Here is a 22,032-nt window from a genome sequence, read left to right on the forward strand (position 1 = left end):
ATGCCAAGAAATTTTTCTTCAAAAGGAATTGGAATCGAACACCTTATAACTATAGGATAACCGCTGATACATGTAACAGGGCCGTTACTCAATTGTGCACCTGGTTTTTCTGATATATCACATTCTACCCGGCAAGTCGAAGACAATTTATTTTTATTGATGTTTGTGTTATAATAAGCAATATTTTGATTACCCAATGATTATAAACGATGTTACCGAATACCGTGAGTTATATTTTAAGGACACGACACCTGGCCTGCAATACACTTATAATTGTTATGTCCATCCCTTATCTAATTACTTTACTTTTTATTCTGTAATTTGCCGAGGTTCACGTATGCTTCACATTCTTGTGTTTACTTTAATTATATGCGGTCTGGGAAATAGACGTATATATTGTTTACTTTTGTTCACGGTTGTAAAGCGATCGCTATTACGACGACGCCTAGGAGTCGCATCATAAACTAAGGCAGATAATTGGAAAAACCTGTCTATAGTACAAGTTAATCTATCGAAGACCATGTTCTTTCTGAATTAACTTAAAATAGTATTGAAAATTCAAATATAAGAATTACTAACAAGAAAAAAATACTATTCACACATTTTTCAAATGACTTTTCATAATATACATATCTAAAAAGGAGTAAATATTCCAAAAAGAAGCAAGCAACCAGTAAAACATTATAACACAACGTTGGAGATGCCATGCGTCCATGGTCAAATGTATTCCAAATTTCCTTAGTTTACAGTAATACCATACAAAAACATTTTTCGTAAAAATGCTGTTTGCATAACCTGCTTGTTTATATATTTTATTGTCAAATGTTATATATCAAAGGTTGTAAAGAAAATTGGTATGGATTTAAAAACAGTTGCTACGGAATGCAGAGGAAAACTTTTGGGTTAACATGGATTGCAGCTGAGAGTGAATGCGAGGTTGAAGGAGGACATCTTGTTAGCATAGCCGACCAATCAGAAATGGAATTTATTCATTACCTTGTAACAATCCTCAGCAACGACCCGAATGAAAATCGTGCATATATTGGTATTTGATACTTTACTATAATTATAATGGTAAACATACTTTTCATAACAAAAAACAACGATTTTGACTCTTGAAAATTCTTAATTTTCAAATATGTGCTTTGGTGTTGCTCAAGTAACAAATGTGCTTCGCATTCTCAAAAAAATCATTTTGATAAAAAAAAGTGATGGATGTTTGAAAAAATTACACATAAGACAAATGTTAACGAGAAGGTGCGATATTCTCTTGGAGGCCGTTTATATTTTACACATACAATATTTTTCTAATATATCTGATTTAAAGTTGTTTGAAAACAACTATGTTTCATCAATATAAGCTTTTTTATTTGTAATATATAATTACAGACGCAGATATTATACCCCTACTGCAACTACATGCTTCAAATCAGTTTTGCAATACTCGCTTGCGAATCTTTAATCATATCAGTTATCCAATCGTCTTCGTCATAAGTGTATTTACAACGATCGAGAAAATATGTCAACAATTTGAAAAATTTAAATAAAAATTGAATAAAACAAGTATCGAACACACGTATATCTTGCGTATTTTCTTTATAATAAAGGATTAAAGAAGAAGACGAATGGATATAGTATTAAAGACTACATTTGGTCTGATGGTAAACCGATGACATTTACATCGTGGTAAGTTTACATTAATTTCTTTATATTAACAAAATTGTACTAAACGTTCTTAGATAAGGGACTAGGCGGCACTTCAATGTCCTTACCACTGAAAGTTATGTTTGGGAGTATTTTCATACAATGGACCGACCCTGCCAAGTGTATAGTTATAACTCAAAATCAGGAACCTCACCCATAGTTGTCGTATGTCATTTATGACTGTTTTTGGTTTATTTGATATCGACAATTTGGATTTATTTGTTTTTTTGACTTAATTCACAAAAGTGATGTTATCCTTCAAAATTGGCTAAGAGGAACATCAATATTATTTCTTACATGTTTTATGAGCAGTTTTCTGATTGACTGCCCGTATGTCCGTATCCCGACTGGCCAGAGGTCCAGATTTTTTTTCACTTTGTTCATGCCATATTTTTGACACAATGTATTAACAAAATGTGAAGAAAGACATACATACATGTGATGTTGTAGTTTTTGTTTGTTGCGTCCGAGCATGCTGCATAGGTGTGAATTATTGGATTAATAATATATTGTTTAGACTATCTTGGTTATAAATGGTGAAATTGAAATCATCCCTTCGTAAATTTTACGGACGCCATCACGAGTTGGTTGACCGTTATGGAATAAACGTTTCACATAAATTATGATATTAGATTTCTTATGTGGGAACTACAATTCACTTCCATTTTCACCACGAATGTGACCTACCGAATTAGACTACTAGTAATTACTGGGTTTGTAAAAACATGAGCAAGACGACGGATGCCACATGTGGATCAGCATCTGCCTACCTTTCTAGAACACCTAAGATCAGCCCTAGTTTTAAATAGGGTTCGTATTGCTTAGTCTTTAATTTTCTATGTTGTGTCTTGTGTACAATTATTTGTCTCTTTGTCTGTTTTTAGCCATGGCGTTGTCAGTTTACTTTCGATCTATGAGTTTGACTGTCACTCAGGCATCTTTCGCCCCTCTTTGATGTAGATTTGATTTTTTTTCTCATTCCAATAGGTACCACGATCCTACTTCGGAACTGCAACAACCAGATGGTTTAGAAAATGAAAAATGCTCAATACTTCAGTTGTTCAGTATTCATAACATGAACGACTGGCATGATGTTGCTTGTGCTTATGATAAAATATCTAATTTCATATGCGAAATAAGTCAAGACTTCCAAATTCATGGTAAGATTTATGTTATTTTACAACAAAATATAACAAAATAACGAGAAAAGTTTCCCTGTACTAAAGCATGTTTTGAAATATAAGTACTAAAATACGCAGAAGTCATTTGAATCGGCTGAGGGTATGTGAAATAAAGGAGTGGTTGATATCTTTTTATTAACGTCTATGTAAAATAAAAATTCGTATTTTTGTAATTTCATTCGTATTGAAAACGGAGAGATACAATATTGATTGTCAATCTGTTTAATACAAGTAATAAAAAAAGGAAGACTCCTATTTGAAAATGATAGTACCTTATATATTTTCAGAGACACTTGTTATGCAGAGTTATGCAATGTCTGACCCCTTATGGGAGAAATACAGTTATGAACATATCTCTAAACCCAATGTTTCGGCAACTCATAAATACATATTACTGCTAGACATCGAGTAGGCATCGCATGTCAGGGGCGTAGCTAGGTATTCATTCAACTGTATGCACAAATCGGCAGGGGGTCTTGGGGCCGCTCAAGGCCCCCAGCAGGTCCCCCCTGGTACATAGTACATATTGACGATCCTTCATTAAAAAGATAGGTACGTGCACGTAAACACTGATATTACTATATAATAACACTATCCTTTTGACTAGAAAGACATCAACCATCAATCTTTTGATTCTTAAACCTTCACCCTAGCCACACAAACACATACACACATAGTCGATGCCTAATGCAAAAGTTCTGTTCTGTTCATACTAACGTAACAAAATTCAAGAAATTCGTATTTCTTTATATTCCGCTCTACTGTAAAATCCCTACCTGCTTAGGAATTTGAATAATTGTGGTCATTACACGTAGATCTGAGAGTACTCAAAATTACTGGAAGCTATTTGTTAGATTGATTTTTAAACATCCTGTGTAAAATATTTATGCAAGTTTAGAACAAAAAAAAGCCAAATTGATTATTTACAATAAACACAACAGAGAGCTTAGTCCTGTAATAGGTGTTGTACAGGACGAAGGTCTGGAAATTTGAAAATGCCATGCATTGGAAAATGAGGGATTATTGGATAGGAGCAGAAACTTTGCCTTTTAATAGACCAACTACGAACTCCTCAAAGAGTGGCATTCTCTCTACAACTAGGCATAATATTAAATTTCCCCATTCTGACCAGACGTGAAGTCCTACGTATTTATACATCCTGCACAGCCAAACGGACGACCAACATTGGCAAGTCGGGTGAAGACAAAGTGGAAAGCTAGTTGAAAACTAACAAGAAATAATTAAAAATTCATGTGTCTAAGTTGAGGTTCATTCAAGTTTTTGTTGATAGAATTGAAATGATCTGAACCAAAGTTCTAGTTTATAGTTTCTATATAAGGTACACACATAAAAAATATTCAATTCTATCCAATATTCCATTCACTAAGGACGAGAGACTAGTGTACACATGACATTCGATAATTAGAGTTGACACTGGAGTTCATGTACATATAACGTTGTTTATTATTTTTTTTAATAAAAAAAAATATTTGTGAAAAAATTATGTGTAGGCACGTGCCTAAAGTGCCTAACGGCAGCTACGCCCCTGCATGTGATACATGTTAGACATTGCATAAAATGCTAGCTACTTGTATATAAATGATGTTCTATTTGCTAATATTTTAAAAAGTAATCAAAATAGTTTTGATCATAGTTATTTTATATGCATGTCTTTAGATGATATAAGAAACACATGGAGTCATGTTACAACACAACAAACAGATGCTTTGTACATGTGCGAATCTGGTGAATATATCTTAAATACTTTTCTATGTGACTCTGTAGAGGACTGTATCTCCGGTGATGATGAGCGGAATTGTTGTAAGTATATGTTTGAACTTTTATAATTAACCTATTGTTTGAAACAAACAAAAATCACAGTTTACATTGCCGTTTACGCGGGAGGTTTTGGCTAGCCACCAGGTTTAACCGACCAAGTGTTTTTGTAATGTCCCAAATACAAAAAAGAAGATGTGGTATAATTACCAGTGAGACAACTAACCACAAAAAACCAACATGACACAGCAATTACTTGTTAATTACTATTTAAAACAATTAATGCATATCTTTTTCATAAGACAAATCATAATGTAAAATTAGAAAAAAAACACAAAAATCTTGACAAGAAACAATTAAAGATCCACTAATAACATGAATTTCTCATGAAAACAAATAAAAAAAGAGAATTAAAATATGCGATTATTCACCTTCTGAAATCTATTTCAGCATCAATAGATACGGAGGACCAGTTTACCTGTGATGATGGCAGCCGTATATCAATAAGTCTTTACTGTGACTTCATACTTCATTGTAAAGATGGGTCGGATGAAAACTCTTGTGGTAATAATACTTAATCGCACACATGTTGTCTGTTAATGAAAATGACTTAACTACAGTTTTCATAAATGTAGGTACTTTGAATTCAAGCATATTTGATAATTGAATGAGAATTAATATTTTCTCCAATACATGTTATAAACGCTTAGTTTCCAGTCGTGCATACGACTAATCAAACTTGAACTTACGTAGTTTGTATGACAATTTCTAAGAGCATACATACAATGTATGTAAAAAGTAGTGGACAAATAATCGTAATTTCAAAATGAAAATAATTTGGAACTTACCTAAAAATATATGTGGAACCGTTAAAACGTTGTTTATTTTTTCATGACTCATAAGTTAAAAATGAATAATGATAATAACATGAATAACATCATTTTGTTAAAATCGAAATAACGGATTTCAGAGGGTGAAACCTTTGTGCACAAGTACTATCGGCTGATTAAAGAAATTGCATTCACGATTGATTAATTCTAAATAATGCATGACATCCTGCTTATTGTTTTTATTTAGAGAGACGAGCCTGTTTACCTGATGAATGGCAATGTACCAACAGACAATGTATAGCCAACCAACAAAGATGCGATTTTGTGGAAAATTGTTTAGACAAGTCCGATGAACTTGAATGCGGTAAATAAAATTGAGAATAGAAATGGGGAATGTGTCAAAGTTACAACAACCCGAACACAGGGCAGACAGCATTCGAAATGAATAAGTTATGTTCCAATACCATTTAATGTGTTATTATATAAAAGACATAATTACAAAAAAAAAACGTTTTCCGGGGAAAGTTCAAAACGGAAAGTTCCTAATCAAATGGCAAATCAAAATCTCAAACACATCAAACACATGTCGTATTCCTGACTTATATAAGCAGATTTGCCAAAATCAAAACAAAATATGAGATAAGATCTTCGCCTGCCTAAACTTACTTTTGAGATTTTTAAAGTCTAATTCCAGACGTGTGATATGGTCATCGTTTACTTTAACTCGTATTCTAATATGACATGCTTCTTTCGCTTTTCAAACAAACCAATGCTCGAAATCCAATAACATTTTTGCACATGCTCATAATGACTACTGCAGACAAATGAATTTTACCAAACTGGCATGCATCTAATAAATGTCATTAATCAAAACCACTTACAAACTCTTGAATGATGTACTTGTTGTTACTAAATACATAAACAATGACTACAATGTGTTACAAATCGCAATTGACAAATTTGACCTAGATACGGCAGCCGTTCATTTTGACTGTTCAAATCCCTTCCCTCTAAAAAAAAAAACCAAATTTGTCATAAGCGTGTTTACAAACAAAAAAGGGGAGGTTCACGGAAGAGCCTACAGAGACGCTCTACACTATATACACATCGGACATAGAAATAACTGTAATTGTCCTAATTGTCAGAATCGAAACAGTTAATGCAAGCTATACTTTATTATAGTTTTAACAAAGATAGGCATTATATTCTTGATATTTTAGTCCTCACTATCGCACAGGCAAAAATAATCACGAATATAATGCCAACCCATGCTAAAACTAAAATAAAGTATAGCTTGCATCAAATATTTCTTAATTAATATCGAAGGAATGTCTTCAACTAAACAACTAGGGAGCCTTGATGCAATACCTTTTTGGAAGCATTACGCCTCTTTCATGGACATACTGCCAGCATAAGTAACATCTAGTTTAAAGACTTGAATAAACACCTTTGTTTTCCTTTCTTATTCTACCCTATGTATCATTAACTGATATATATATATATTTTAAACATACTCTGATTCATAAATGAATATTTCAGAAACATGTAGATTTGAAAGTTTTCAATGTTACGATCAGCAATGTATACCATCAACAAGAGTTTGTGACGGAATGATTGATTGCAGTGGACTTTTTCATGAAGACGAATCTGAAGACTGTCAACAAAAAAGACAACATACTTGCAAAGATTGGTGGGCCAGCGGGGCAAAACGAAATGGAGAATATCTTATAGATTTATATCTAAATAGTAAGATGTTGTGTCTATGTAAATTTCAAATAATATATTCATGTTACTGTTGTCGATAAAATTGAGAATGGAAATGGGGAATGTGCCAAAGAGACAACAACCCAACCATAGAACAGACAACAGCAGAAGGTCACCAACAGGTCTTCAATGCAACGAGAAATTCTCGCACCCGGAGGCGTCCTTCAGCTGACCCCTAAACAAACATATACTATGAGATAGTTTTCTCATACAAGTATTTGTCATTTAGGTGATCATTTATATTCTAAGATATTATTTTCATTTCCAGTTTTAAATTTGTTAGATCGGGGTTTTAATCGAAGTCTAATTAAGCCAAAGTTATATATCTACTACTTGCATATAATGACGTCACATGAGGGGTAATCAAGCTTACAATTTATTCCATCAATAGGTCAAATTCAATGTGTTGGTGAAAAATAAAACATACAACACTAGATACCAGTATTACTTACCGATATAGTATTAACTTGAATAAACATAATAACATACATTTGTATCACTGTTGCTACAAATACAGTCCGTTCTATAATATGCCTACAATGTATCTGCTATTACATGTATTATATAAAATATTTTTTTTCTTCTTTTTTTTTAAAGATTTATATATATTTCATTGAAATCTTTACATTTGTTAGTTTAAAACAACGATTACCTGTACCTTATCCCGGCCATGTTAACATTAGTAATGATATTTATATATACAGGAGTTAGTGGTTGTTAGTAATATTCATTAAATACATATTATATAATATACGGGTATATATACATGTAAGTTAAATGCTAACAATTATAAAGATGGTTCAACATAAATGTCTAATAAAACAAACAAAAAATAATCAATTTTTCATAAATGAGATATTATTTAGTTTTTGATTTTAAGGAATCAAACAAAGATTATAAATCAAGAGTAATTTCATTTCTTGTATCTCTTTCTTCTCTCTTCCCTCCCTTTTTTAATGCAATAAATGTTTAAATGATTTTATTAAATTTTAACTCCTCTACCCTCCCAAGAAAAATAAAAGAAATTAAAATAAAATAAAGTTAGATAACTAAGATAAACTTTAGAACACACTGAAAGTAATTAAGACATATAAAAACTGGAAATGGTAAAAATTGATGAATAGATAAATAAATATCAGGAAATACCAATGTAAAGAGGTAAATAGAAAAAAAAAGAAATTAGAACAACTTGCATTCACTTTCACTTTCTCTGTCTCTCATACACACATACAATTCTTACTTACATATACACATACATTACTTACTTATGCACATAATTATAGTTTATAATTATATGCATCAAAGTATAAACAAATTCTTATCATAAAAATAACTATTACACTTACTCGTTATTCATTTCAGAGAGTGCCTTGGTAGAATGCATATTTCAAGAGTCAAAAGATCAAATTCATGTTACGACTGTTGTCCATCATGATAACGAGGAAATTATAACTGCAATTACGGACGGATTCGATATAAGACCCAAATATTTTGCCAGTGATGCACATATTGTTATGTTAAAGCAAATGGAAAAATGTCAACAGGCCATAGAAGTTAATTGTCATTTCTCACAAAACAGGATCTATAGATCATCGCTAGATGGAAGAGAGATACATAATAAACAACATCAAGGGAACTGTGGATGCCCTTTCGTCGACAATTGTAATTCGGATATCAACAAGTAAATTATATTTTTGATATAATATTAAGAAAGTAAATAGAAAAATATCCATGGAGAAAACGATGAAAAGACAACAAACCACAATAATTATAACAATAGCATTGCATATACATAAACCGATAATATGAAGCCTTTTACAAATGATTTGTAATGTTTGGTTTTCTGTTTTGTTTTGTGCTGATAAACCATTTTCCAAGTAAGGAGACCCCTCTGTCACTTTTTGTATATGAACAATACCCAAAGACTATAACAAACCCGGTCATAAATTGCCACGATATCAGTTACTTTGGATGGGTAATCAGCAATGTTTTACAGGGTTATTCGTGGCTTTTGTTAAATTTATAGATGTCAAAATCGATAAAAGAAGGTACAATTAGGAGGAAATGAACATTTGTAAAAGTTAGATATAAAACTGTTTAATACTTTTTTTGGTAAAATCTCAATTTAACAAATGTTTAGTCACATAGAATGCTTTTCCAATTATTCAATTTTCACATCTATCTATCATTTGAAACTGTGTATAAAATAGAGAGAGACAATACCAGAAGGACAACAAAACTAACGACTGGACAAAAATATATGAAACCCATTCGAAAACCGAAAGAAATCCAAAAATAGTGTCGAAAGTGTGAGAATATCGTTCCTGACTATTCACTTAACATTTATTTTGTTATCAAAAGTAATTTTTATAAGCATGTACTTTTTTTGCTTCAACACTTTTTGTGCTCAATAGATATATATATATATATATACTGCTATCTTAATAAGAATGTATGTTGCATCATTTAATAAAACGAAAATGCAATTTGTTTATTTTTAAAGATGTAACTGTGGTACTGAACCATATGATTGGTACTCAGCAGATGATAATGAAATACGATCAGACATTGGTGTTCTAACAAATAACAAAGATCTTCCAGTTAAACGGATACGTACAATATGGACAGCAGGCGTCGATACTTTCGTTAAAATTCATCTAGGACCATTAAAATGTGAAGAAGGTATTTGAAATCTAAATGATATATTTTCAACATTAACAGCAGTATGTTTGTCATCAGCATATTCATTGGCAATTTGAGTTCAAATATCAAATTGCCAATGAATATGCTCAATATAAATCTAAAGATATACTATGATATACGTTAATGACAGCGCAACCGCGCGACAATAAAAACAACATACGATTTAATGATGGCACAACCAGATGGTCAACAATGTAAATAAATTTAGCTGAAATTTAAAGTCAACACTTGATAATGCAAAAATTAGGGTTTAATTCGTTCGTATTCATTTTGAATTATTGAATAGCATCCATGAACATTTGTATTGAATTTAATACTATAGGAGCCATTACTACGAATGACTGAAGTTACCGTAATCTGTATGGTTCAACGTTACGAAATGCTGGATTATTGACAACGTGGACATACTCATATTATTATTAAAGGACAAATCGATATTCGTTTTTACCATCATGACAAGATAGTCACAACACTCTGCCTATAGTATAATTAACAAAGAAACCAAACAAAAAAAAAATCAAAACAATGGGTTTGTTGATCTATCGACTGTGATATTGTTACCATTTATTGCTAGTTATTATTGTCCTTGACATGAATATTTCTTTTCGGGATTGATCATTATTTCAATAACTTCAGATCAAACGTACATTGTTTTACAAAATAATTTCGTTCACAATTATGTTTTATGTATATTATGACTGGCGTATTTAATTTATAATCCTAGTACCTTTAATAACTAATATGTATGATTGAATTAACATACAGAATACGCACAAAGGGTAATATAGTGTTTGATAAACGCTTAAGATACGTAATAAACTGAATTTGCTTTTTGCCTGTTGTGTTTGTTTTGTGCATGTACTAACTTTGGGTCATGCATTGATACCCAAAATCCTTCGTTTTTCAATAGTATCGTTTACAAAAGTTACACAATGTTCAATTCATTTCAGATATTTCAATAGTATCAACTGTTTATTTATGCAGAAGGGGACAGAGTGTATCATCACATGTACTTTGTCTATTAGATTATGACGACAAAGGAGAACTGATTGGCTGTAGAGACCTGTCACATCTATCTAACTGTGGTAAAATATCTGATTCAACATCTTCTGTTTTGTTATGTAAAGCCCAATTAAAACACTTTTCGCGTGCATGGCTAATAAACGTCAGGTAGCAATTGCTTCAGTATTTTTTGTAAAGGTTGATTTAAACAATTACTAAATTGTATCAAAACTTAATCTGAAACTTCCACAGTATCAATAGATGTTAATGTCTAATTGGTGTTGATACCTTACGTCCGTCAGTATTTATATGTTAGCCTGTTAAATGTTTCAGTTTCGCTCTCTGTTAATATATACAACCACGGAACGTTTTATAGTATATCATTTATATATTTGAAAGGTATTTTTATACCAATCATGTGCATTTCATTCTCATTCCAAATAAATGATGACAGAAGAATGAACTGTTTTTTTATAAATATATAAAAGGTACATTAACGATTACCACCTGAAAGACATGTTAAGTAGTGTATGATTTATTACTCACTAAAATAATGTCAAAAACAAAATCGTAGTATGTTGTATGGGTGTTGATAATCGTTGAATGTCGAATGCTAACCTATAGTTGGCTTGTTTTACGTTATTCGGTCTCAAATAAGAAGATTAATAGTGAAATTCCTTTCCAGGGAGAATTATTATAGTCAAATATTGGGTTTGTCTTTATATAAAAAGAAACAATATTTATTTTTCAGAACAGTTCCTTTGTCCTCCAGGATACTTTAAGTGTAAAAATAGTTACTGCATTCCACCGAAACTGTTATGTAATGGAATTCATGATTGCCCACTAGGCGAAGATGAATTTAACTGCAGTAAGTAAAGACTGTAAAGCAAATATATATTGACTTAAATTGATTTTCTATATTGAAACTTAAAAAAAAGAAACTATATAGTTGCAAAACATTTAAACATAATTTTCCATTTTCTTTGAATCAATGCGTAAACAGCAATTAGAGAAACACAAGAAATGATTCAATGCAATGCATTGTCCAAACATACTGAAATGGAATACACTGTACCAAAGTAAAAGATTGCAAAGTTTTGTTTTTTTTTTATTTATCAAAACCATTGATTTGATGTAAAAACCCGAATATATGTTGTTGATTTTTTTGCTATTTCATCTTAATATGAAAAAACTTAAACCAGGTCTACTTTACTTTTTTAATGCTTTTGCAGATATTTGAAAACCTAATTCTCATCTTCGAAATTAAATGCAGTCTTTTGCCATCACTTTTCGCAAAAATAAAATTGACTCATGTGTTCAATAGGATTGTATTTTCTCACCTTCTGATTTAGTCAGATTCTTTCAATCATGTGCATTTGCTAAGCATATATTAATTATATTTTATGATAAATTGGAATTCAAACATGTGTATCGTTTTATTACTTTTGTAAACTACTATATATTTGTCAAAGCGTTGTACATTTTTAATTTATTTACTTTGTGATTCCACAGGCAAACCTCTTTGTAGTGGTCTTTTTAGATGTCATAGTAGTAATTTGTGTTTAAATCCAGACAAACGTTGTAATGGATTTGCTGAGTGCCCACAATTTGATGACGAACTACTCTGTCATACCGCATGCACAGGAACTTGTAAATGCCACGGTTTATCAAGAAAATGTATATTTGAAAATATCTCTGAAATTTCATTTCTCTCTGAAATTCGAAAAATTGACCTGAGTCTGTCAAATTTATCATCGTCTAGTTTAAAACTGAAAGAAAATGTGCTTTTGGCAGAATTGAATGTATCTAGGACAGAGCTTCATAATCTTGAAAGATTGGAATTTGGCGAATCTCATAACCTTTTTTTATTGGACATATCTTTTAACCAGTTGACCGCTATTCCAAAAAATATTTTTAGAGGATTAACTCATTTAAAAAGTCTTCTTCTACTAGGAAATCATTTCCTTGAAAACATTTATCCGAAATCGTTTTCTGGATTGCATAGTTTGCCGATGATATCGCTTCGAGAAAATAATATTTATCTATTGACAGAAAACACTTTTATTGGTTTAACAAAATTAAAATTACTAAATCTCACTGACAATAAAATAAAAATGGTGGAAGATCGAAGTTTTGCAAGTTTAAAAAACTTAGAAATTTTAGACATACGACGAAATAAAATTAATATATTTCAGAAGAATATATTTGAAGGTCTTACTAATCTGAAGGAACTATACTCAGATGCTTTCGTATTTTGTTGCCTGAGACCGGATTCTGTAAGGGAGGCAGATTGTGTACCAGAGAGAGATGAGTTCTCCTCGTGCTCCGATATGATGCGCAATGACATACTTAGAACCTGCTTATGGATTATCGGTGTGTGTGGTTTATTTGGAAACCTGATTGTTCTTGCTTACCGCATTTTTTACGACCGAAAATCGTTGTCAAAGAGTTACGGCATTTTCATTACTAGTCTGGGAACTTCTGATTGTTTGATGGGTATATATATGTTGACAATAGCTTCAGCTGATGTCATGTTTCGTGGAAACTACGTGTGGAATGACCTGTCATGGCGGTATGGAGTCGCTTGTAGAATAGCTGGAATTCTATCTACAGTGTCTAGTGAAAGTTCGGTAGTATTTCTCTTTCTAATAACTATCGATCGATTTATCGCGATCAAATATCCATTTGGGGAAATAAGGTTTGGAAAGAAATCAGCCATACGTATATCTTTTGTTGTTTTTGTGACCTCCTTCATCCTAGCCGTTATTCCATTACTTCCTGGATCGTATTTCGACGGAAATTTCTATTCACGGTCTGCAGTTTGCCTTGCACTACCGCTTACCAGAGATAAACCAAATGGATGGGAATATTCATTTGGAATTTTTATTGTGTTCAATTTTATCTTATTCGTTATAATTGCTGTTACCCAGTTAGTGATATATAAAGAGGTTACAAATCCAATTCATATTAGATCAACCAAGAAAAACCAGGACTTAACCATTGCAAGAAAGCTTTTTCTTGTTGTATTCAGCGACTTTTTATGTTGGTTTCCAGTTGGCGTAATGGGTAAGAAATAATAAATATTTTTTGTAAAGTTGTTTTAATATTGCTTTTCTTTATCAAATAAATATAAAAACAATCGGAAGTACTTAACAGCTGCATTTGATTTGCACTAAGTAAATAACTTATGGGGCCCTTAAACCAAACCGATATAATTATATAAATAAGCAGACAAACACGAGCTGAAATAAACGAACATAAAGCAAAAAAACGATATCTTCGGACACTCTAAATTTAATAATAAATCAAGCTTTTCATATATTCTTGAGCATATCCTATTGAATATGCCATACCCTTTCCATCGCAAGTGGTCAATCGCAATGCGTCGGTGGAAAAATATATGCCAAGGCAAATATAAATATATTCACCTACCTCAAAACTATTGACTGATTAGACGATGTAACCTTGAATTCATCAGAAGATCAGGTAAAAAAAATAAGGGAATTGGATGTACTAAAAAAATATTTAATCATGTCAATAGTCTTCAGAAAAGTCTGTCTAAAGAATTTGAGGAAGACGTCATCGATTAAAAAACTCTTTCTTTGTTTTGAGATGTTTTTGTGAGTTATTTTTGTTTTATTGGAAAGAATGATGTCAGTAACATATGTTTTAGCTCTATATAGATACGTCTTAATTTCAAAAGCAATTGACGCAATATAACAATCACCATTATTCGCAAAATTACTTGAGATATATACATATTATATTTAAGATTAATTATCTTGAAATGAATTTGAGGATATAATGAATACTGAAATTTAAATACGGTTATCTTTCCTCCCATAACTATAGAATAAGATTTAAGATGTATACATAAAACAAAACATTATAAGGTCAATCATTCCCTTTTAGTAGATTCAAATCGCGGCAGAGGACTATGTATTCAATGATTTATTTCTGCTGTTGAGATTCATACAATTAGTATAGCAACTGTGATAAACTAGCAAACACATCATTTTTCTCAAAATGTACAGATTGTTACAAAAACAGAACAAAAATAGATAACAATGTTTTAGTATTTCATTTTAGAATAGTTCTGGAATAAATGAAAGGTTATCATCGTGCTTTGACAAAAAAAACAACACTTTTATAATAAAAAGTGTAATTTCGGTTTAAAAGAGGGACGAAAGATACCAAATGGACAGTCAAACTCATAAATCTAAAACAAACTGACAACACCATGGCTAAAAATGCAAAAGACGAACAAAAAACAGCACACATGACACAACATAGAAAACTAAAGAATAAACAACACGAACCACCCAAAAAACAATGGGTAAAAAAAAGCTAAAATACACATGTATTACTAAAGAAGAACAGGAAAACAAAAACTTGACAAAGCACGTTCCCGCAGTTTTGAGTGTTTGCAAATTGTAAAACTAATCTAAGAGGTTTCATTGAATTATATACATGATATATGCAAGCATCGTATTTCTTAATACAGGAATGTGACACTGCTTAGAAGTAGATTGTCATTTAAAGAGATTCAATCGACCATGAAATATAGGTCACACCAATTTAAATAATACTAAAATATCTTTTGCTACAATTGCAGGATTAATGGCACTACGAGGACATTCCATTCCAGCCGAGGTTTATGCCTGGACTGCTGTATTTATCTTGCCAATCAATTCTGCTTTAAATCCATTTCTGTATACATTTGCATCTATTAGAGGAAACGTATGTATCTTACATTTTTGTTGTTGTTTATTGTCACTTTGCTATCTTCATCCCTTTTTAAATAGATAGCGCTTCTGTGTTGACATGAATTGTCTTTGATATGATCATAATTATGAATTAACTGTTTACAAAACTTTGAGTCATCGCAATGCTAAAAACTGCCAAGACCAGGAAAAGAAAACATTTGCCGTATTTTACAAACCCTTTATAAACTGTGTGTTATACATGCCTTTCAACTTCGTCACTTATTTAGACCTTTAAATGTTCATGATTCAAGCATTACTGACGGAAATTTTGAAGAAGCAACATCCATCTAGTGTACACAGTTTAAGTCCTGGTATCTATGATATATTCATTTAATTAGTTGGGGACTTATCACAAAGATAATGGGACATTTCTATGTACTTGTTTCTGATTTTATACAAAAGGGCAGACATAACGAGTATGTACCTCCTAATATTGTGGTAAACATACGGAAACCTAGAGCTTTCATGAATATAGAAAAACAGTTTCAAATCATTAACCAACTTAAGAACTTAAGAAAAAAATGCATGTCAACAAATTATCAAAAAAAAAGGAAACATAAAATATGATCCACTGTCATCAACGTGTCCCTATGTTGTAGGCATTTTATTTTGATAACAAACTTCAACGACATAAATTGTATGTATATATCCCCATCAAACACACCTGGACTCACATATTGTGTTTCTTTTTTCCAGATGCGTTTGCAGCAAAAGAGGGCATACCAAGCTGGGTCTACGACCTCGAAAAGGTCAAATGGTAAAATGTTTAACTAATAGTTGGCGAAATATAAAATGCATGCAGGCCGTACGGTGACTATAGTTGTTAATGTCTGTGTCATTTTAGTCTCTTGTGGACAGTTGTCTCATTGGCAATTATACCACATCTTTTTTTTTATATGTAACCAAAGTCAAGCTGTGTTAAACATAATTCAGTGACTGTTATAAATGAGTTATTTGTCCACGATACATCGGCAAAACACATACGGATTTTGAGAAATATTTCCTTGCATACTAAAATAAAATATTATTAATAATCATTTGTTAAACAAATTTTGTTCAAACTCCTGATGGTCATGCAAACTGTAATGAAATCAGTCTAATATACTTTTTATTAAGTTTTCATGTTTTGCAGGGCAATAACACAAAATGAATATTCTCTGTTAATATATTAAACAAATGATACTAGTTTAAAAAACAGTGTCAGTATAATCAAGTGTATAATTAACAAAGTGATTACGGTGCATCTTAAACTTACGACAAATGACCTGCTTCATCCATCTATATCGAATGAAATTCTAGTTATGTTTACTATTTTTATAGAGCTACAGAGATACATTATCGTAAATCTGAAGAAACGATCGCTAAAAGAGGGACGAAAGATACCAAAGAGACAGTCAAACTCGTAAATCGAAAATAAACTGACAACGCCTGGCTAAAAATGAAAGAAGACTAACAGACAAACAATAGTACACATGACACAACATTGAAAACTAAAGAATAAGCAACTCGAACCCCACCAAAAACTAGGGGTAATCTAAGGTGCTTCGGAAGGGTAAGTAGCTCCTGCTCCACATGTGGCACTTGTCGTGTTGCTTTTGTGATAATAAATCCGGAAAATAGTCTAATTCGGTAGGTCACATTCATGAACGGGAAGGAGATAGTAGTTACGACGTAAGGGAGATATACAATATCCTTTGTTAAACGGTTATTCCATAACGGTCAACCAACTCGTGATGACGTCCGTAAAATTTACGAAGGGACGATTTCAACTTCACCATTTAGAACTCTTGGTTTAATTTCGTTCGTGTGAGCAGCAACCCTTTATCAAGAAAATCATAATAGGAAATGCAAGCACGGGAATATCGTATCAATTGAGATATATATATAACCCGTATGCAGGTGCCGCTGGAATGTTGCTATTTAGAAATGGAAAATTCACAATTGGAAAACTGAAATCATCCCTTTTGTCGTAAAGTTTTGTTTTCAACCGACCCTGATTGTCAATATCTAGATGTAAGTCAAAATATAAGGCCGACTTAACTGTATCTGTAGTACCCTTTATCTTAAGTTCGATGGGATAAATGCGTTCATTAAAATCCTCACCATTATCATCATAGTCACAAAATTTTGTTCCCAATAGTCACGAAATTAATATATGTTTGAACTTGTCTGTTTGAAATGTATTTCTTACTGGCATAATTACAGTTTCTTGGTGCAATGCACAAGGCAAAAATAAAGGTGTTTACGATACACACGATGATGGTATGGTGGATAACATTGAAAAAATGGTCAAAGAATTACTACATGAGAATAAAATCAAAGAAGATGACGTGGAGTATATGATAAACAAACTCACTAATACCATAGACAACAATAGCATAACTGGGGAAAAGGTAATATAATAGCTGCACTTTTTTTTATATAATACATAAAGTTTGGATGTATAGTTGATGGAGTAAAGCACATAAACATCTGAAAAAAAAAATATTTATCAATTTGCTCTTTTAATTAGTTATTCAAATATTTAAAAACATTCCTCGAACAGTTAAACAAAGAAACTGTTAAATAAGAATGTATGTATATCTTATGGGCCATGACATTGTGTTAAAGTGATACAACTAGCTTCTCTAGGAAATAAAAATCTATCCAAATCAATAACTAAAACAAAAACGTCAAATGTGGACTCTACTTTTATGGACCACGCAATTGTGTACAAATATCAACGAATTTGTTCAATTTGACCCTTAATTGTCATTCAACAATCAAAATGTGAGGGACCACCGGACAGATAATTATGTGCTTCGCTAATTAATAATATTCCACCTAAGCATCGTAAAATCAAGATCCTCACCGTTATCATCATGCTTATTAAATTTTACTTTCAGTTTAGCACAGTATGTAAACGAATTCCGAGTATTCAAACGAAGAGACAAAACAACGATGAAGACGACATTAGATATTAATTACTCAGCATGAAATTCGTTAAGATAGACATCGTATGTTAATAATGAATATATATATATATATATATATATATAGTTTAATTGAATGCTCTATTTGTGATACCAAGAAGAAGCTTGAAATTATTTTTAACATGTTCACGTGCTGTTCGTTTGTTTTTATTTATCTTGCCTTGAAAATAGATTAAAAAGTCATTGTGTATCTTGTACAAAATGTATCTTGTAAATTCACACAGAAAATTGAAATTTTCCATTGCATTAGTTATTTATGTTCTTTCCGTGTGATTTCAGTAAAAAAAAAAAGAGAGAAAAAAAAACTGTAAATGTGTTGAAAAATATTTTCAATACAACAGAGGGGCAAAAGAAACCAGACAAATATGCTAACTCAAAACTTGAAGATAAAACGACAACACCATGGCTAAAAAATAAAACCAAAGACACACAGACAAATAAGAGGACACAACACACAACATATAAAACTAATGAATAAGCAAATTAATCCCCCCTTGTGGTGATCTCAGGTGTTCCGAAAGGTGAGCAGATCTTCTTTTACATGTGTCACCCGTTCTGTTGTTCATCTTAGTACAAACCGGTAACAATTGTAGGTCACATTCAGGAAAAGGGGACGGGATCTTAATTATTGTATCGTATCCGCTGTCATCTGTGAAACGGTTATTCTAAAACGGTCAATCAACTTATGATGGCGTCCGTAAAAATAACTAAGGGATGATTTCAAAATCACCATTTGGAACTCCCAAATTGATTATTGCCTTGTGAGTAGCAATCCTGTATCAAGGATATCATGATAAAAAATGTACCGATATTAAATAATAACGAAAATTTGTACATAATATTATTAAATATTGTTACCTCAAATCACTATTGTATTCATTTAACTTTATAAAAAAAATGAAAAAAAAAGTATGTAGTATATAATAATGAATATGTAGTTTGTTTTTGATGCTATCTCTGTTGTTTTTTTCTCTAAAAGGTTCTTAAAAATGATCTGTATAATATCATGAATTTGTTGTATGTTTATGTTGTTTTGTAAACATTAAAGACAGTATAATATGAGTGTGTAAAATTGTAGAATTTCCTTGAGATATGAATTCTTTGATTACATCAAATGCTGACTACATCCTTGATATGTTTGTATAATGTCTTCGAACATTAAGAACAAATTAAACTGTCAATTGTTCTTGAACAATTGAGAGGTCTTTCCTTTTGTAATGTAAAATACATGTTCCAACAGACGTAGAATGTATTGAAAAGGTCAAGGTCAACCTTAAAAAGCTCGAAAACACACTAAAAATCCTTTATATAAGGTTAAACACACTAAATTCGCTATCTGGGACATGACCTTGACCTTTGACCTTTTGACCTTTGTCAAGGTCATTAGTCCCCAATGCGATTACTGAAGACCCCAAGAGTCTAGGACCTTTGGTTATATAGTAAAGCTGATTTTGTCTTTTCAGAAACCTAAAACAGGGGTTATGCCCCTTATAGAAAGGTCAAATCTCTTTGGTCAAAATGTAACAAAGTTGCGCCATAATGACCCAAACATTTACCACTATTTAAAACTTCTGTAAGTATAATTGTTTCTGAGATTATCCCATAACAAGGTGTTAGGTCAAAGGTCAAGGTCAACATACAAATTTGACCTTGAGGTATTTTTCAAAGATACATGAATTGATGATGATTGATGAAGATCCTAGGTGTCTACGACTTACGGTTTCTGAGTTTTGGTGGCCAACCGACACCGGTTAATTTTCATAGGGGCATAACCCTACCAATGAGTCGTTGAATCTTTTCGATCCAAATGTATCGAAGAACCGGGGTCTGGTCCTGAACAAATTTCACCCTTCGTTTTTTTTTCTACCTATTACGGTTACGGTGTTGGAACGATAACAAGGTTTTTGGGTTTCGGAGGGATTACTCCGAACCGACAAAATATTTCGACTCACAGGGTGAGTTCCGGATAGGTATTCATGACACCGATACAAAGTGTGAACATGAAAGCGACATGGTTTACGGTTACGGAGGTTTATTTTGTCAAAGTTTGGCGGAACAAAAAGAATAGTAATAATAATTAAAAACCAATTGTTCAGAGAACCATTGATGGTCTTTCCACCAGTAAAGACCTTTTTTATATTAAAATATTAAAATATGGTTTAAAATGTCAATTTTAGCGCCAAATGACAGCTTATTGAACGCTTATTCAAAAAATATATGGTTTCTATAAAAAAAATATATCGAAAAGGGAGATAATCTTTTACTTCCGGTTTAAAAAGTTTACTTCCGGTATTGTTTGATAGTTTACTTGACGCTGATTCCAAAAATATATGGTTCTATATACTTTTACTTTGATTTAGTACAAAAAATAGCTACTTCCGGTTTACAAAAGGTCACTTCCGGTTGTGTTTTTAAGGTCACATTGCTTACAACTTAATGCAAAAAGTCCCATGGCTTTATCATGTGTACATATGAGGTAAAAGCAAAAGTCAAAATCTAGAACGTTTAATTAGCATATGACCTTGAGCTCAATTTCAAGGTTATAAACCAAGGACCTCAAATCAAAAGACTCTAGTCCTCTACTTTATATTGTTAATGAGTTATATTACCATACGTATGATATTAGATATAAAAATGGGGAAAACTCGCGTCAAATGTCTACGTACCCTTTCGACTAAAATTTATGTGTTACGACATGTCGTAACTAACAATTGTGTGAAAATATTTTGTGGATATCTTGTATGATTACTGAAAATATGAGATAACAAGCCAAAATCAAAATATAAATCATGACCTTGACCTTTGACCTTGACCTCATTTTAATTTTTTTGGACCAAGGACATCAAATCAAAAGACCCTAGGCCTCTACCACTTATGGTTTTCCAGTTAAAAATGCATATCACTATATCAAATATAAAAGGGGAAATAACTCTCATATGGAGTCTCCGGATAGCTTCTGTCAAAATGAATCAAATCATCCTGAGGATATAACGAGCAATTTGGTAAAATAAATTTGTCGGTTTCTTATACGGTTGTGAAGATTAAGCGATAACAAGAAAAACAGTGTTCGGGGAGATAACTCTTACATGGATAAGATTTTGGTTACGAGCTGTCAGTTTCAAAAGCGTATTAATTGTTCGATATCATATACCATATATCTAAGCGACATCTTGCGAAACAAAAAAACTGCGAAGGAAAGAAAATTAGGCGGAAGAAAAAAAATAATAATTAAAAACCAATTGTTCAAAGAACAATTGAAGGTCTTTCAACCAATAAGGATCTATTTAGATATGAAAATATTAAAATTCAGTTGAAAATGTCAGTTCCTATGGCT

At 31.8% G+C, this 22,032-nt stretch overlaps 1 protein-coding gene across 1 annotated transcript; it reads left to right on the top strand.

Annotated features, from left to right (window-relative positions):
* Positions 1-8,623: 8,623 nt before the first annotated feature.
* On the top strand, positions 8,624-19,750 carry LOC143083563 (uncharacterized). Its single transcript, XM_076259824.1, has 9 exons — positions 8,624-8,936; positions 9,759-9,937; positions 10,909-11,043; positions 11,712-11,828; positions 12,473-14,026; positions 15,576-15,700; positions 16,423-16,483; positions 17,932-18,119; positions 18,612-19,750. Exons 1-9 carry the CDS (start codon positions 8,770-8,772, stop codon positions 18,687-18,689), a joined length of 2,604 nt encoding a protein of 867 aa, XP_076115939.1. The 5' UTR covers positions 8,624-8,769; the 3' UTR covers positions 18,690-19,750.
* The last annotated feature ends 2,282 nt before the right edge of the window (positions 19,751-22,032 follow it).

This window comes from Mytilus galloprovincialis, chromosome 1, assembly GCF_965363235.1.
Source record: "Mytilus galloprovincialis chromosome 1, xbMytGall1.hap1.1, whole genome shotgun sequence".
In the NCBI taxonomy this organism is placed as follows: domain Eukaryota; kingdom Metazoa; phylum Mollusca; class Bivalvia; order Mytilida; family Mytilidae; genus Mytilus; species Mytilus galloprovincialis.